This window comes from Bombina bombina, chromosome 2, assembly GCF_027579735.1.
Source record: "Bombina bombina isolate aBomBom1 chromosome 2, aBomBom1.pri, whole genome shotgun sequence".
NCBI classification, from domain to species: Eukaryota; Metazoa; Chordata; class Amphibia; order Anura; family Bombinatoridae; genus Bombina; species Bombina bombina.
In genome coordinates this window covers 1,355,745,594-1,355,765,172 of record NC_069500.1, presented here as the reverse complement: position 1 = coordinate 1,355,765,172, position 19,579 = coordinate 1,355,745,594, and the positions used below count along the sequence as shown (strand labels likewise).

Here is a 19,579-nt window from a genome sequence, read left to right as displayed (position 1 = left end):
TATTAACTATTTAATAGCTACCTAGTTAAAATAACTACAAATTTACCTGTAAAATAAATCCTAACCTAAGTTACAATTACACCTAACACTATACTACAATTAAATAAATTAAATTAATTAAATACCATTACCTACAATTAAATAAAAATAACTAAAATTAACTAAAGTACAAAAAAAACCTCTAAATTACAAAAAATAAAAAAAATTACAAAAAGTTTAAACTAATTACACCTAATCTAAGCCCCCTAATAAAATAAAAAAGCCACCCAAAATAATAAAATTACCTACCCTAAACTAAATTACAAATAGCCCTTAAAATGGCCTTTTGCGGGGCATTGCCCCAAAGTAATCAGCTCTTTTACCTGTAAAAAAAAAAGAAATACAACCCCCCCCCCCCCAACAATAAAACCCACCACCCAACCCTACTCTAAAACCCACACAAACCCCCCTTAAAAAAACCTAACACTACCCCCTCTAAGATCATCCTACCGTGAGAAGTCTTCACCCAGCCAGGCACAAGTCTTTATCCGATCCGGCCAGAAGTCTTCATAGAATCCGGGCAGAAGAGGTCCTCCAAGCGGCAGAAGTCTTCATCCAAGCAGCATCTTCTATCTTCAATCAGAGCGGGTCCATCTTCAATCCAGCCGACGCGGAGCCATCCTCTTCAAACAACGTCCTAACACTGAATGAAGGTTCCTTTAAATGACGTCATCCAAGATGGCGTCCCTTGAATTCCGATTGGCTGATAGGATTCTATCAGCCAATCGGAATTAAGGTAGGAAAAATCTGATTGGCTGATGCAATCAGCCAATCGGATTGAGCTTGCATTCTATTGGCTGATCGGAACAGCCAATAGAATGTGAGCTCAATCCTATTGGCTGATTGGATCAGCCAATCGGATTGAACTACAATTCGATTGGCTGATTGCATCAGCCAATCAGATTTTTCCTACCATAATTCCGATTGGCTGATAGAATCCTATCATTGCATTGCATTGCATTGAAGATGGCTCCGCTCCGGTTGATTGAAGATAGAAGATGCCGCTTGGATGAAGACTTCTGCCCGGATTCGATGAAGAATCTTGGCCGGATCGGATGAAGACTTGTGCCTGGCTGGGTGAAGACATCTCAAGGTAGGGTGATCTTCAAGGGGGTAGTGTTAGGTTTTTTTAAGGAGGGTTTGGGTGGGTTTTAATGTTGGGGGGGTTTATTTCTTTTTTTTACAGGTAAAAGAGCTGATTACTTTGGGGCAATACCCCGCAAAAGGCCCTTTTAAGGGCTATTTGTAATTTAGTTTAGGGAATTTTATTATTTTGGGGGGCTTTTTTATTTTATTAGGGGGCTTAGATTAGGTGTAATTAGTTTAAAAACTTTTTGTAATTATTTTTTATTTTCTGTAATTTAGAGGGGGTTTTTGTACTTTAGTTAATTTTAATTTTATTTAATGTTAGGTAATTGTAGCTAATTAATTTATTTAATGATAGTGTAGTGTTAGATGTAATTGTAACTTAGGTTAGGATTTATTTTACAGGTAATTTTGTATTTATTTTAGCTAGGTAGCTATTAAATAGTTAATAACTATTTAATAGCTATTGTACCTAGTTAAAATAAATACAAGGTTGCCTGTAAAATAAAAATAAACCCTAAGCTAGCTACAATGTAACTATTAGTTATATTGTAGCTAGCTTAGGGTTTATTTTATAGGTAAGTATTTAGTTTTAAATATGAATAATTTAGTTAATAATAGTAATTTTATTTAGATGTATTTAAATTATATTTACGTTAGGGGGGGTGTTAGGGTTAGGTTTAGGGGTTAATTCATTTAATATAGTGGAGGCGGTGTAGGGGGGGTAGATTAGGGGTTAATCAATTTAATGTAGGTGGCGGCGGTGTAGGGGGGGCAGGATAGGGGTTAATAAATGTAATGTAGGTAGCAGAAGGGGTTAAACAATTTATTTATTTGCGGCGGGGTCCGGGATCGGCAGGATAGGGGTTAATAACTTAAGGTAGGTGGCGGCGGTATAGGGGGCAGCAGATTAGGGGTTAATAGGTATAATGTAGGTGGAGGCGGGGTCCGGGAGTGGCGGTTTAGGGGTTAATATATTTATTATAGTTGCGGAGGGTCCGGGAGCGGCAGTTTAGGGGTTAATAAGTTTGTTTAGTTGTGGGGGGCTCCGGGAGCGGCGGTTTAGGGGTTAATAAGTTTATTTAGTTGCGGGGGGTTAATTTTAATTGTAAATATTATATTGGTTAATATTCAAGGGGGAACCAGATTCTACTATTTATGTAATTACACTGTAAAATAGCAGCCCTACTCAGTTTTTTTTTTTACCTGTTTGCTGCCCCTGCAGTGATTTATTTTCAGCTGTCACAGACACAAAGCAGAGCCTAAGGAGTTCTAAAACAAATAGCTGTGCACGGGCTTAGATCTGCCCGGAGCAATTCACACTTCAGCTGTGATATCCTTGCCCCTTCCCCCGTAGCACACAGTGAGTGCAAAGATCAAAAGAACAAGAGAATCTGAGAGCGAGCAGGGAGCAGTGCAAAAAAATTATAACTTTTCACAAACTGGGGCTTGGCTGTATTAAAACGGTCCGGACACTAAATAATAAAAAAACAAATACAAATATTCTGAAATAGAAAAAATATATCCAAATGGAAACTATGAATTAACATTGTGGAATGAGTCAAAAAAAATCCTTTTAGTGTACACCACAGGTTTTAATCTTCCTGTCCTGAGCGTGTATGAATGCTCTGAGGAGAGACCAGAAAATAGGGAGCCAGATTATATGTTTATAAACTAACCACAGAAATGACTACATTTTAAGATATATATTTATCAGATTTGTTAAGGAAGTCTTCCGTTTTGCACAATACAACTTTCTCATCGGACACTGCAGGGCACGCTCTGCATCACAGAGAGAGCACTGCAGAATCAGATGTGTTTCCTCTAAGCATATATAAGAATAATATGCCGTGCACCTCACGTGACTGCTGTGTGGCAACGTGCGTTACAATATGGTGGCATACATAGCAGTATCAAGCTCTGGATCACCATTGTAATTGAAATTCTTTATTTGAACAGGTTGGGGTAAGCTGAAAAAACACAGACATCCATGTTTTCTTTTGGGGGTTCTTTTGCTCATAAGTTAGTTTTAAGAAGTTTTAGCAGACAGGTGTTATGGGTCCCTTTAAGATTCTGTAGTGTTAAATAAACTTTATAATGCAAAATGAAGGTGTTATAGTCATTTATAAGAAATTGGCAATTAAATCGCAATCGCGGTTTGTTTTTTGTTTTTTTAAATTGCGATTTTTTTTTGCCCATATCACCCAACCCTAGTCTAGACTTTGGTCTCTCTAAAATCAATGATATTTACATTGACCAACAGGTTACAGCTACTTGATGTTTATGGGGAAATTACCCATCCCTGTTCTTTTACTATTGAGAAAAACCCTTATACCAAATAATATATGCTATATTAGAAGACAGTTACCTTCCTTACACTATTCAAAAGTGTCACCTTAAAATGGGACAGTAAATACCTTGATTTTTATATAAAATCATTAGTTATGAGTAATGAAACTACTTTGCAATATATTTTAATGGTTTATTTTGCTACTTTTTCATGCAATTTAGCTCTGAAAATTCAGCAATTTCTAACTCTCAGATCTTGAAATGCACCCTAACGTATCAAGGCTAACCATGCTACATATATGCCACTACAATGCACTTTATACTTACTTTATGACATTGACTAGCAAATGGTGGGTGAAGTTTGGTTATTGAAAAATAACTGCAGTAAAAAATGATGTTAATTTGGTTTAAAAATGTTAAGATTTGGCTGATATATTATTCTATAACACCACAACAGAAATACCTTGCAATTACAAGGTGTTTACTGTCCCTTTAAGATTGCAATATAAAATGCTTATTTATGCCAGTAAAACATATATGCGATATGAGTTCATTATTTACTTTGCCCCCTTTCCTGTAATTTAAAGGGACATAAAACAGGTAGAGATCTGTGCATATCCTAAAAGGGCGAATTAATTAAAAAAAGTTTGAATACAATTTTTTTTTTTAAATTGCTGGCAAGTATTTTAAAATAATTTTCAAAAAATAAGCAAAATGAATTACATAGCTAAGCTGCCTGGAGAAGCCAACTCCACCCCCCTTATCAGTGTTTAGACACAGGCATTGTATTTCAGCTGAGTTCACAGCTTCTAGGCAGGCTCCAGCAGATAATCCCTATGCATTTTTGCATTCTACCAAAACAACAATAGATATAGATACAGCCATAGAAGGAAATGTGTGGGGGTGAGTTAGAGCTTTACAATTCAGAAGCTAAAAAGAAAGGGTTAATGGCGAGGCACTGGAATATAAATTTGCAGGTAAAGTAATTAAAGTACATATATTTAGTCTCTATCCCAACCTGTTTTATGTCCCTTTAAGTTAACAGTTGTGGATTTTCCAGTTCTGAAATCTGAAAGATCACATGACAGGTATTACGTGTCTAACCCTGTCAATATATCTCCCTAATTTGTAGTTTGATATCTTATCATTTCTGCTAACATCAAACAATGGAGATTTTGATAACACTGCAACAGCGACATGCTCGGTCTTCTCCAGATGTTTTCTGGATTGGCTCCTCCAAATAAAAATATAAAAGTTGGAGTTTCAACATTACAAATAAACCAGCAAAAATGGTGTTAATCTATTCTAATAACTTTCAGACTAATGCTAATACGTTACTATTTTGGAAGTCTGCAGAAAATGTTGGAATTACGAGGTGTTCACAACCTGATGGTAATATCAATATCTAGTTAGGAGCAAACTGTCTATCACAATCCTTTAGAAAAGCTTATTAAATTATTTATCTACCAAATAAAAAAACTCCATAAAGTTTAAAGGTTAATTCTGTAGAAAAAAAAAAATCATTAGATAAACGTTTCTGAAAAATTGTGATAGAACACAGTGTTTTCTTAAACATATCTTTGTACCCAACCCATGTGATCATTTGTACCATGTGATCATTTGTACCATGTGGTCATTTGTAACTTGTTAAATGTACAAACTGATTCATACAAATGGTTTACACAGCTTGTCAGAATTTTCTGGGCATTTAGTTTAAAGGGGAAATATTCAGGATTTGTTATTATAAAAGATCAAAGTCCACAGCACCAAGTGTTGCTTTTATATTAAAGGGTCAGTCTAGTCCAAAATAAACTTTCATGATTCAGATATGTAAATTTAAACAACTTTCCAATTTAGTCATCAAATGTGCTTTGTTCTCTTGGTACTCTTTGTTGAAATATAAACCTAGGTAGGCTCATATGATAATTCATAAGCCATTAAAGACAGCCTCTTATCACATGCAGAAGAGTGCTAGTTCATGTGAGCCATACAGATAACATTGTGATCACTAATTGGCTAAAATGCAAGTCAATAGATAAAAACTAAAATGTCATGTGATCAGGGGGCTGTCAGGAGATGCTTAGATACAAGGCAATCAGAGGTAAAAAGTATCTATACGCGTCCGGTGTTGCCAGTTGCGCACGCAACCTCAAAGGAATGTTGGCAGTGCAAGGCAGCCAACAGAATGTTGGCTGCGCGTGCAGCCAAAAGAATTCACCTGGATGCAGCGAAGCTACATTCCGGTGGATTCCGAAAATGGCAGGGTGGTGAAAGAATCCACCACCTGGATGCAGCGAATGCAAACAGAGCATTAAAAACAAACAAACAAAAAAACGCCCGCAATAAGTATTAAAAAACCCCATAAATTAATAACAGCCCGCAATAAGTAATAAAAAAAAAAAACTGCCCGCAATAAGTATTTAAAAAACAAAACAAAAAACAAATCGCCCGTAAGAACTATTAAGAAAAAAAATAAACTAACCGCCCACACCACAACACAGTAAATTACCTAATACATCTATTAACCCCTAATCCGCAAACCCCCCACAACGAATTAAACCTAATTAAACTATTAACTCCTGAACCGCCAACCCCCACAACGCAAAAAACTAATTTAATGACTAAGCCCCCTAACCTAACACCCCCTAAATTAACCCCTTAATAAAAAAAAATTAAAAATACATTACAATTAAAATTTAAAAAATTACATTACATTAATCTAAAATTACAATAATAATAAACACTATCCAAAATAAAAAATTAAACCTAATCCCTATGAAAATAAAAAAGCCCCCCAAAATAAAAACACCTCCTAATCTAAGAATAAACTACCAATAGCCCTTAAAATGGCTTTTTGTGGGGCATTGCCCTAAAGAAATCAGCCCTTTTACATTAAAAATAAACAGTCCCCCCTAACAGTAAAATCCCCACCCACCAAACCCCCCAAAATAAAAAACTAACACTAATAAACCTAAACTACCCATTGCCCCTAAACGGGCATTTGTATGGGCATTGCCCTTTAAATGGCATTCAGCTCTTTTGCAAATTTGCCCCATAAACCCTAATCTAAAAAAACAACCCCCCCCCCCAAAAAAAACTAACACTAAAGCCCCATATAGGTACTCACAGTTTCAGAAGTCCGGTGAAGGTCTTCTTCCAGGCGGGTACATCATCTTCATCCACAGCAAAGGCAGCGCAGAGCAGAGGTCCGGAGCGTTCTTCCTAGATGTGGCGATCCTCGGCGGTGGTCATCTGTGGCGGCCTCGGCAGCATGGAGGCTCCTCTTTATCCGATGTCCATCGTATGCTGAATATTGAATGCAAGGTACCACAATCAATTTGGGGTACCTTGCATTCCTATTGGCTGAATTTTTTAAAACAGCCAATAGGATTAGAGCTACTGAAATCCTATTGGCTGTTCAAATCATCCTATTTCGAAATCAGTCAATAGGATGAGAGCTACTGAAATCTTATTGGCTGATTTGAACAGCCAATAGGATTTCAGTAGCTTTAATCCTATTGGCGGTTTTGAAAAATTCAGCCAATAGGAATGCAAGGTACCCCAAAATTGATTGCGGTACCTTGCATTCAATATTCAGTATATTACGGACATCGGATGAAGAAGAGCCGCCATGTCGCCGAGGACCACCGCCGCGGACCGCCAACGCCGCCACAGATGACCACCGCAGAGGATCGCCACATCTGGGTAGACCGCTACGGACCTCCGCTCCGCACCACCTTCGCTGTGGATGAAGATCTTCTCCCCACAGACTTCTGAAACTGTGAGTACCTATTTGGGGCTTTAGTGTTAGTTTTTTTTTTGTTTTTTTTTAGATTAAGGTTTATTGGGCAATTTCCAAAAGAGCTGAATGCGCTTTTAAGGGCAATGCCCATACGAATACCCCTTTAGGGGCAATGGGTAGCTTAGGTTGATTAGTTTTTTTATTTTGGGGGGTTTGGTGGGTGGGGGGTTTACTGTTAGGGGGGACTTTGCTTATTTTTAATGTAAGAGAGCTGATTTCTTTAGGGCAATGCCCTACAAACAGCCCTTTTAAGGGCTATTGGTAGTTTATTCTTAGATTAGGGGGTGTTTTTATTTTTGGGGGGGATTTTTTATTTTTATAAGGGTATTAGTTTAGGTTTAATTTTATTATTTTGGATAGCTTTTGTGACGACCAAGGTTAACCAACCCTCCGCCAGTCACTTGTTTGGCACAGAAAGTGTTAGACCCCTTCTACTGTTACTACTCTGTCGCAGTATAGCCACTCCAGGCAAGCCTGCGACTTAGTTCAGTGGGTGCAAGGGTTAACAACACTCTCTAGTCTGTGCTAGACGTAAAAGAAATGGCCAAAACTCCCCTTTAATGCCACCCACACTAAACTAAAACCACATAGCTCCAAGCTGCCACAGCTTAGGATTTATTAAAGGGAATATCCTAAGGAAAAACCCAGACTTACATATTAACTCTCAGAATACAATTTAGCAGAAAATAACCTAAAATATACAGTCTTACTACTACCAGTCTCTTTCAGTAACATAGTTAAAATATTAGACAAAGGCAAAAACTTAAATAACTGAATTATTTATTATGCAAAAATTAGCACAATGCATTATTAATAAAAAGATATTAACAAATAGAATTACACAAGCAAACTGTTTTTAAAATAAAAAAATAAAAAAGCAGAACCCTTATACTTCACTAGTCTTGGTATCTGTGCCAGGGAGATTGGCAGGAAAAGATGGTCTCTCACTCTGTTGGTATACAGCCTCCCATGTAAGAGGAACAACTTTACATGTTAAAACACAAAACTTTATACAATTTTCAGGAGATCAGGTTACTTTACCCTCCCTCTTTTCAGGGGCTGGGAAGCCCCCTATCTTTTACGACAGTCAATAAAAGCTAAGTCTTTGTCTGAAATTATATAACACATAATTTCTGCTAGGTAAATCGATTGCATATATGCAAAGAGGCAATCTCTTAGGGATATTGTGAGGAGTATTTTGATACCCAACACCATATATTTTTGCATTCTTTATGTTCATAAAACATTATTTCTGATAAAAGCAACTATGTACAGAGCTGGCTGTCCTATCACTGATCCCAGTGTAGTTCCTGGATTTAGGCTCTGTTCTATCATGACCTCTGCTAACAGTGTGAGCCATAAAGGTCTCTTCTGTGTATACTACAAAGTATTTATGAGGGTCCTGGCACCTCAAAGGGAACACAAACATAAACACAGAACACATTTCTTCTTGAAAACTAAATGGTTTTTTTTAGCTCACAGGCTAAAGAGAATTAACCCCTTAGCATCTAAATCATAAGGTATTCATGACAGCTTGGTTAATTTTTTACTATATTTTTATTTTTTGTAGCTTGGGGGGTTTCATTTTTAATACATAGACTGCCCTCTGGGCAGGCTTATCAACTGGTATTAATATAACTGTTTTGGTTATGCAAAGCTGGGGAATAGGTAATAAAGAGATTATCTATCTTTCAAAACAATACAAGACTCCTGAAAATGGCTGCAATCTGCGGCACTTTGCCTCTTCCGGCGCTGATTTATAATATTTATGAGGAGGCAGGAGAGTGGGAGTAGCTGGGGGCGGAGCTCTGGATGTTGCCGAGGTGCAGATAAAACTGAGACACTGCTGGGGTGGAATCCCTGTGATTTAACTCGTGCAGTTTGTTACAGGTACAATGAAATGCTCTACATCTCTCAGGCTCAGCTGATATACATGTAAAATACATCTGCCCATATAAAAAACAGTGCAACTGTGTATATATCTGACTCCCTCTTTGTCATCACTACGGCACTCTGAATATTCTCACACACAGCTCTGTGAAACATCTCAGGATCATGTTTCACAGAGCTGCAAGTGGAATATTCCTCTTGTGTCTACTGAATGCTTACCGGGAGGAGAGAGTCAGGGGGGAGTGAGATCGTGCCCAGCCAGTGTAAATAGTCAGGAAGAAACGGCTTAGAGAGGTGAGGGGATTTGTGACAGCCTTATCTATTACACAGACAGCCCCAGCATGGGGGCTGGCTGTAAAGTACACTAGACAGGGAGTGTAGAAAAAGCCTTGCTCTAAAGCTAGTGGAGATTACGTTCGTATTCTCATTCACTGAGAGGATTACAAACTTTATAATCATTTTTAGGAGAGTTAGCAGCAAAATTGCTAATACTTGTCAATTACAAACTTTATATTCTTATCGTGCTTAATTTAAATAGCCTATATTTTTTTGAGTGTATAATGGCCCTTTAAGCTTTCAACTAAGAATACCAAGAGAACAAAGCAAAATTGGTGATAAAAGTAAATTGGAAAATTGTTTAAAATTACATGCCCTATCTGAATCATGAAAGTTTATTTTGGCCTAGACTGTCCCTTTAAGACTATCAACCCTAGACACAGTAGAAATACCACTTGGGACCCACAGAGCACTGCTGGTCTTGAGCGAAAAACACTGCTGATTCAATCAGCTGCACTAGTCACACAACTCAGATCTGCAACTTGCTGATTGGATCAGTCGATAGTCTTAAAATGACATGCTCTAACAAATTAGCGTATGTCTTTTTAACTACAATGGCCCTTTAACTTTACCTCAAATATATCATAGCATAAACTCATGTTATGTGTAAATAGAAAAACAACTCACTTGAATACAGCTTTAAAGCATTGATTGAGTGAAGGTTTTTTCATCTTTTTCTGCAGCGGTTAACATCACAAGAAAGCAGTTATGCTCTGAGCTGCTGTAAAAAATGCAGCGCCTTCAGCACGAGGATATTCCTATAAACAAAAGACAGAAGAACAAGAATGCACATCAATTATATCACCACGGGGAGAGAAATGTTGACACTTTAATCATTCGGGCTCCATTTCTTTTAGATTTTATTGCATTTAATTATGTAAACATCTGTCCTTGCTGGCTAATAAGAGATTCACATTATCTGTGTGGTTTAACCCTCAGCTGCTCTGTGCAATAATATGTGAACTAGAAAAATAAATAAAAATGTACTGTTTAGACCAGACATTCTCAAACTTGGCCATTCAGAGGTTTTGGAACTATATTTCCCATGATGTTCAGCCAGCATATCAGCTGGCTGAGCATCATGGGAAATGGAGTTCCAAAACCTCTGGAGAGCCAAGTTTAAGGATCTCTGGTTTAGACTGTAAGCTCTCTAGGAAACTATTCCTTCTGCTTGTACCTGTCTTGTCTTTAGTTTTCCTGCTTTCCAATTTACTTCTATTATTAAATTCCCTTCATTCTATTGATAGACTTTGTTGAAGGAGTAACAATTGCCTACTGGGAGCCAACTGAATACATCAGGTGAGTCAATGACAAGAGATATATGAGCAGTCACCAACCACCAGCTAGCTCCCACCAGGCTCTCTCTTCAACAAAGGATATCAAGAGAATGAATTAAATTAGATAGGTCTGAACGCAATTGGAAAATGAGATAGATCCTGCAAATTATGACATCAACAGAATGACATTATACCCTAATAAAAAAAAACAAGCAATGGGGGGGGGGGGATTCTCCTAAAAGTACAAACATGCAATTATTTAAGAATAAAGTAAAAAATACATTTTTTTATATTATTCGTCGATAAACAATGCTGCTAGATAACAGGAAGAATTATACATTATTAAAGGGATAGTAAAGTCCAAATTAAACTTTCATGATTCAGATAGAGCATATAATTTTAAACAACTTCCTAATTTACTTTTATCATCAAATTTGCTTTGTTCTCTTGTTATACTAAGTTGAAAGCTAAACCTAGGTAGGCTCATATGCTAATTTCTAAGACCTTGTAGGCCGTCTCTGCATTTGACAGTTTTTCACAGTTAGAGGGCATTAGTTCATGTATTTCATATAAATAACATTGTGCGCATGCATGTGAAGTTATTTAAGAGTCAGCACTAATTGACTCAAATGCAAGTCAAAAGATCTGAGCTAAGGAGGCAGCCAGCAGAGGCTTAGATACAAGGTAATTACAGAGGTAAAAAGTGCATTTCTATAACAGTGTTGCTTCTGCAAAACTGGCAAATGGTAAATTAAGGGATTATCTATCTTTTTAAACAATAACATTTTTGGTGTTATTTATCCCTTTAAGTAGGAAAACAGAATTTATGTTTACCTGATAAATTACTTTCTCCAACGGTGTGTCCGGTCCACGGCGTCATCCTTACTTGTGGGATATTCTCTTCCCCAACAGGAAATGGCAAAGAGCCCAGCAAAGCTGGTCACATGATCCCTCCTAGGCTCCGCCTACCCCAGTCATTCGACCGACGTTAAGGAGGAATATTTGCATAGGAGAAACCATATGGTACCGTGGTGACTGTAGTTAAAGAAAATAAATTATCAGACCTGATTAAAAAAACCAGGGCGGGCCGTGGACCGGACACACCGTTGGAGAAAGTAATTTATCAGGTAAACATAAATTCTGTTTTCTCCAACATAGGTGTGTCCGGTCCACGGCGTCATCCTTACTTGTGGGAACCAATACCAAAGCTTTAGGACACGGATGAAGGGAGGGAGCAAATCAGGTCACCTAAATGGAAGGCACCACGGCTTGCAAAACCTTTCTCCCAAAAATAGCCTCAGAAGAAGCAAAAGTATCAAACTTGTAAAATTTGGTAAAAGTGTGCAGTGAAGACCAAGTCGCTGCCCTACATATCTGATCAACAGAAGCCTCGTTCTTGAAGGCCCATGTGGAAGCCACAGCCCTAGTGGAATGAGCTGTGATTCTTTCGGGAGGCTGCCGTCCGGCAGTCTCGTAAGCCAATCTGATGATGCTTTTAATTCAAAAAGAGAGAGAGGTAGAAGTTGCTTTTTGACCTCTCCTTTTACCGGAATAAACAACAAACAAGGAAGATGTTTGCCTGAAATCCTTTGTAGCATCTAAATAGAATTTTAGAGCGCGAACAACATCCAAATTGTGCAACAAACGTTCCTTCTTTGAAACTGGTTTCGGACACAGAGAAGGTACGATAATCTCCTGGTTAATGTTTTTGTTAGAAACAACTTTTGGAAGAAAACCAGGTTTAGTACGTAAAACCACCTTATCTGCATGGAACACCAGATAAGGAGGAGAACACTGCAGAGCAGATAATTCTGAAACTCTTCTAGCAGAAGAAATTGCAACTAAAAACAAAACTTTCCAAGATAATAACTTAATATCAACGGAATGCAAGGGTTCAAACGGAACCCCCTGAAGAACTGAAAGAACTAAATTGAGACTCCAAGGAGGAGTCAAAGGTTTGTAAACAGGCTTAATTCTAACCAGAGCCTGAACAAAGGCTTGAACATCTGGCACAGCGGCCAGCCTTTTGTGAAGTAACACAGACAAGGCAGAAATCTGTCCCTTCAGGGAACTTGCAGATAATCCTTTTTTCCAATCCTTCTTGAAGGAAGGATAGAATCCTAGGAATCTTAACCTTGTCCCAAGGGAATCCTTTAGATTCACACCAACAGATATATTTTTTCCAAATTTTGTGGTAAATCTTTCTAGTTACAGGCTTTCTGGCCTGAACAAGAGTATCGATAACAGAATCTGAGAATCCTCGCTTCGATAAGATCAAGCGTTCAATCTCCAAGCAGTCAGCTGGAGTGAAACCAGATTCGGATGTTCGAACGGACCCTGAACAAGAAGGTCTCGTCTCAAAAGTAGCTTCCAAGGAGGAGCCGATGACATATTCACCAGATCTGCGTACCAAGTCCTGCGTGGCCACGCAGGAGCTATCAAGATCACCGACGCCCTCTCCTGATTGATCCTGGCTACCAGCCTGGGGATGAGAGGAAACGGCGGGAACACATAAGCTAGTTTGAAGGTCCAAGGTGCTACTAGTGCATCCACTAGAGCCGCCTTGGGATCCCTGGATCTGGACCCGTAGCAGGGAACTTTGAAGTTCTGACGAGAGGCCATCAGATCCATGTCTGGAATGCCCCACAGCTGAGTGACTTGGGCAAAGATTTCCGGATGGAGTTCCCACTCCCCCGGATGCAATGTCTGACGACTCAGAAAATCCGCTTCCCAATTTTCCACTCCTGGGATGTGGATAGCAGACAGGTGGCAGGAGTGAGACTCCGCCCATAGAATGATTTTGGTCACTTCTTCCATCGCCAGGGAACTCCTTGTTCCCCCCTGATGGTTGATGTACGCAACAGTTGTCATGTTGTCTGATTGAAACCGTATGAACTTGGCCCTCGCTAGCTGAGGCCAAGCCTTGAGAGCATTGAATATCGCTCTCAGTTCCAGAATATTTATCGGTAGAAGAGATTCTTCCCGAGACCAAAGACCCTGAGCTTTCAGGGATCCCCAGACCGCGCCCCAGCCCATCAGACTGGCGTCGGTCGTGACAATGACCCACTCTGGTCTGCGGAATGTCATCCCTCGTGACAGGTTGTCCAGGGACAGCCACCAACGGAGTGAGTCTCTGGTCCTCTGATTTACTTGTATCTTCGGAGACAAGTCTGTATAGTCCCCATTCCACTGACTGAGCATGCACAGTTGTAATGGTCTTAGATGAATGCGTGCAAAAGGAACAATGTCCATTGCCGCTACCATCAACCCGATCACTTCCATGCACTGAGCTATGGAAGGAAGAGGAACGGAATGAAGTATCCGACAAGAGTCTAGAAGTTTTGTTTTTCTGGCCTCTGTCAGAAAAATCCTCATTTCTAAGGAGTCTATTATTGTTCCCAAGAAGGGAACCCTTGTTGACGGAGATAGAGAACTCTTTTCCACGTTCACTTTCCATCCGTGAGATCTGAGAAAGGCCAGGACAATGTCCGTGTGAGCCTTTGCTTGAGGAAGGGACGACGCTTGAATCAGAATGTCGTCCAAGTAAGGTACTACAGCAATGCCCCTTGGTCTTAGCACAGCTAGAAGGGACCCTAGTACCTTTGTGAAAATCCTTGGAGCAGTGGCTAATCCGAAAGGAAGCGCCACGAACTGGTAATGTTTGTCCAGGAATGCGAACCTCAGGAACCGATGATGTTCCTTGTGGATAGGAATATGTAGATACGCATCCTTTAAATCCACCGTGGTCATGAATTGACCTTCCTGGATGGAAGGAAGAATAGTTCGAATGGTTTCCATCTTGAACGATGGAACCTTGAGAAACTTGTTTAAGATCTTGAGATCTAAGATTGGTCTGAACGTTCCCTCTTTTTTGGGAACTATAAACAGATTGGAGTAGAACCCCATCCCTTGTTCTCTTAATGGAACAGGATGAATCACTCCCATTTTTAACAGGTCTTCTACACAATGTAAGAATGCCTGTCTTTTTATGTGGTCTGAAGACAACTGAGACCTGTGGAACCTCCCCCTTGGGGGAAGTCCCTTGAATTCCAGAAGATAACCTTGGGAGACTATTTCTAGCGCCCAAGGATCCAGAACATCTCTTGCCCAAGCCTGAGCGAAGAGAGAGAGTCTGCCCCCCACCAGATCCGGTCCCGGATCGGGGGCCAACATTTCATGCTGTCTTGGTAGCAGTGGCAGGTTTCTTGGCCTGCTTTCCCTTGTTCCAGCCTTGCATTGGTCTCCAAGCTGGCTTGGCTTGAGAAGTATTACCCTCTTGCTTAGAGGACGTAGCACTTTGGGCTGGTCCGTTTCTACGAAAGGGACGAAAATTAGGTTTATTTTTTGCCTTGAAAGGCCGATCCTGAGGAAGGGCGTGGCCCTTACCCCCAGTGATATCCGAGATAATCTCTTTCAAGTCAGGGCCAAACAGCGTTTTCCCCTTGAAAGGAATGTTAAGTAGCTTGTTCTTGGAAGACGCATCAGCCGACCAAGATTTCAACCAAAGCGCTCTGCGCGCCACAATAGCAAACCCAGAATTCTTAGCCGCTAACCTAGCCAATTGCAAAGTGGCGTCTAGGGTGAAAGAATTAGCCAATTTGAGAGCATTGATTCTGTCCATAATCTCCTCATAAGGAGGGGAATCACTGTCGACCGCCTTTATCAGCTCATCGAACCAGAAACATGCGGCTGTAGCGACAGGGACAATGCATGAAATTGGTTGTAGAAGGTAACCCTGCTGAACAAACATCTTTTTAAGCAAACCTTCTAATTTTTTATCCATAGGATCTTTGAAAGCACAACTATCCTCTATGGGTATAGTGGTGCGTTTGTTTAAAGTGGAAACCGCTCCCTCGACCTTGGGGACTGTCTGCCATAAGTCCTTTCTGGGGTCGACCATAGGAAACAATTTTTTAAATATGGGGGGAGGGACGAAAGGAATACCGGGCCTTTCCCATTCTTTATTAACAATGTCCGCCACCCGCTTGGGTATAGGAAAAGCTTCTGGGAGCCCCGGCACCTCTAGGAACTTGTCCATTTTACATAGTTTCTCTGGGATGACCAACTTGTCACAATCATCCAGAGTGGATAATACCTCCTTAAGCAGAATGCGGAGATGTTCCAACTTAAATTTAAATGCAATCACATCAGGTTCAGCTTGTTGAGAAATGTTCCCTGAATCAGTAATTTCTCCCCCAGACAAAACCTCCCTGGCCCCCTCAGACTGAGTTAGGGGCCCTTCAGAAATATTAATATCAGCGTTGTCATGTATCTAAAACAGAGCAGTCGCGCTTACGCTGATAAGTGTTCATTTTGGCTAAAATGTTTTTGACAGAACTATCCATTACAGCCGTTAATTGTTGCATAGTAAGGAGTATTGGCGCGCTAGATGTACTAGGGGCCTCCTGAGTGGGCAAGACTCGTGTAGACGAAGGAGGGAATGATGCAGTACCATGCTTACTCCCCTCACTTGAGGAATCATCTTGGGCATCATTGTCATTGTAACATAAATCACATTTATTTAAATGAATAGGAATTCTGGCTTCCCCACATTCAGAACACAGTCTATCTGGTAGTTCAGACATGTTAAACAGGCATAAACTTGATAACAAGTACAAAAAACGTTTTAAAATAAAACCGTTACTGTCACTTTAAATTTTAAACTGAACACACTTTATTACTGCAAATGCGAAAAAACATGAAGTAATTGTTCAAAATTCACCAAATTTTCACCACAGTGTCTTAAAGCCTTAAAAGTATTGCACACCAAATTTGGAAGCTTTAACCCTTAAAATAACGGAACCGGAGCCGTTTTGAACTTTAACCCCTTTACAGTCCCTGGTATCTGCTTTGCTGAGACCCAACCAAGCCCCAAGGGGAATACGATACCAAATGACGTCTTCAGAAAGTCTTTTCTAAGTATCAGAGCTCCTCTCACATGCGACTGCATGCCATGCCTCTCAAAAACAAGTGCGCAACACCGGCGCGAAAATGAGGCTCTGCCTATGCTTTGGGAAAGCCCCTAAAGAATAAGGTGTCTAAAACAGTGCCTGCCGATATTATTATATCAAAATACCCAGATAAAATGATTCCTCAAGGCTAAATATGTGTTAATAATCAATCGATTTAGCCCAAAAAAAGTCTACAGTCTTAATAAGCCCTTTTTGAAGCCCTTATTTACAATCGTAATAAACATGGCTTACCGGATCCCAGAGGGAAAATGACAGCTTCCAGCATTACATCGTCTTGTTAGAATGTGTCATACCTCAAGCAGCAAGAGACTGCTCACTGTTCCCCCAACTGAAGTTAATTGCTCTCAATAGTCCTGTGTGGAACAGCCATGGATTTTAGTGACGGTTGCTAAAATCATTTTCCTCATACAAACAGAAATCTTCATCTCTTTTCTGTTTCTGAGTAAATAGTACATACCAGCACTATTTCAAAATAACAAACTCTTGATTGAATAATAAAAACTACAGTTAAACACTAAAAAACTCTAAGCCATCTCCGTGGAGATGTTGCCTGTACAACGGCAAAGAGAATGACTGGGGTAGGCGGAGCCTAGGAGGGATCATGTGACCAGCTTTGCTGGGCTCTTTGCCATTTCCTGTTGGGGAAGAGAATATCCCACAAGTAAGGATGACGCCGTGGACCGGACACACCTATGTTGGAGAAATGTTTCTTCTTCAAAACATCCTCTTAGTATAATCCTTTGCCTGTTGTGTGCCTGTGAGTCAGTATGGTTTCTTCATCAGAAGTTCATTTCACTCACATGAAATGGAAATCGTTTTTATTAGTTTTGAAACTCTTCATGAAATAAGCATATTATTACAGTGTTGTATATAAAAAGAGCAATACTAAAAAATAAAAAAAATAAAAAAAAATATATATATATATATATATATATATATATATATATATATATATATATATATATATTTGATTTCAATGCCTCAGTGACTTCATTTATGCTGTCTTGACACTTCAGTGTACTGATTAAAGGGACACTCAGTCAAAATGTAACTTTCATGATTAAGATAGAGTAGCTATTGTAAACAACTTTCCAAATTACTTCCATCAACAAAATATGCAGAGTCTGTTTATATTTACATGTTTTGATTCACCAGCTCCTACTGAGCATCTGCAAGAATTCATAGACTATACGTACAGTACATGCATTTGTGATTCGCTAATGGCTGCCACATGATGTAGCGGAAGAGAAAAATTAGATTAAAGTGATGTAAACTCTTAAAAAAAAAAAAATATATATATTTAAAATAAATTCCACGTGGGGGCGGAGCCAGCTGGGTAGGTGAGCGGTCCCACATTCTGTGAGATCCAACCAAATCTTTATCCAACACCGATCACCTCCCATAAAAGACAGCCTAAGTCTCCTAAATTTGCCTGTTAACCTTAATCTGGACATCTGGCCCTGGAAGCGGCGGAGAGCTGCGCGTTTTTGAGGAGCTTGAGGCCTGTGGAGACTGAGCGGTGACTGGGTGAAACCGGCAGCCATCTTGGTTAAACTGACTCTCACTCCTTCATTACTATCAGGGGCTATAAAACTAGCCCAGACGCCTTGAAACTGCTTAACAGCAGCTGTGTGGGACTTAACCCACCACAATAACCTATCCTGAAAGGGGCTTGAGTGTGGGGACGGTGGATGGCAGAAAACTACGCTGCCTTCTCAGCCGACACAAGGATATTTCAGTGCAGGATCGCTAGAGAGACAACATATTGTAGCCAGGCAACATGGAAGCAACCGCATCTTGGGAATCAGCTATTCTAAAGCTAACTACGCATCAATTCCTTCTGCTTATAGGCGATCACAGGTCTGTACTACATTTACTCCCGACACCTTCTACAATTACCTATGAGTTGAATTCAGACCGTTCCCCTACACCGAACCCTGACTACCATTATCCATCCGGGCCGCCAGGGATAGATGGCTATTTAACCCGACAAGTGCACGCCTCTCCCTCAGCCACACCACAACGCCTAGATGTTAGCATGGAGAACTATACATTCGAGCATCCACACGAACTGGATCAGACCCAGTAGAAATGGACAGTGTTTTACCTCTTTTGCCTTTGATTTCCCCTGTTTGTGGTGCGTTGCCACTTCACTTTAGCAGACCCATAAAGTTTGGACAGTTTCTACTGGAAGGTGTCCCACACCCTAACAATAAGCCTGTCCAAAGGACAGTAAGACAACCACACTATCTTCCACTGCATAATGCCAAAGAACTACGGTTGCTACCAGAGCCCATACAGGAATGGATTAGATCTGGCATAGTTTAAAACAAGCCGGGGTACATTTACCTTTCTGCAAGGTTATATGGACCTTGTGTTACTTCTTGGTTGAGTTCATAAGTATTCTATTGAGAGATATATTAGTTAGCAAAATATGGACCCTGTGCTATCTATGGCTTAGTTTATAAGTATTTTATTGAGACATGTTAAATAGCAAAATATGCTTACCAAGGTATAGGTCTACTAGGAATGATATCAGTTAAAGAAGGGACCTTTTTAAGGGCATTCTCTGCAGCTAAAATTACACAGCCCAACATAGAATTTGTGTTGCACTACTTCCCTTGACTAAACTAATTACCTGCCAATTTTTATATGCGCTTGTCTGTCACCGTCACCTCGAATGGCTTTTTCTTTTCTTATTATATAGCGATACGCCATCATTCTCCTACACATTACAACAGACTGCTTGCCGCCAGAGTAGTCACTCAAGATCATATAGTAAGTTAACTTTAATCTTTATATGTGGGGACTCTATATTAAATTACCCTAGACCCTCAAGTGACACTTATGATATAAATGTGGCTGCATAGTATACTGACAAGCTCTAT

The 19,579-nt window shown here is 39.8% G+C and overlaps 1 protein-coding gene across 2 annotated transcripts in view; it reads right to left on the bottom strand.

Moving 5' to 3' along the window:
- The window catches only part of ST3GAL5 (ST3 beta-galactoside alpha-2,3-sialyltransferase 5), a 260,294-nt gene that overhangs the window by 198,162 nt on the left and 42,553 nt on the right, over positions 1-19,579 (bottom strand). The window contains exon 2 of one of the 2 annotated variants that reach the window (XM_053704269.1): positions 10,070-10,200. In XM_053704269.1, coding sequence (XP_053560244.1) covers positions 10,070-10,113 — 44 coding nt within the window. In that variant the 5' untranslated portion in view covers positions 10,114-10,200. Of the gene's footprint in view, positions 1-10,069; positions 10,201-19,579 lie in introns of those variants that run through there. The other variant, XM_053704270.1, reaches the window with a different exon arrangement.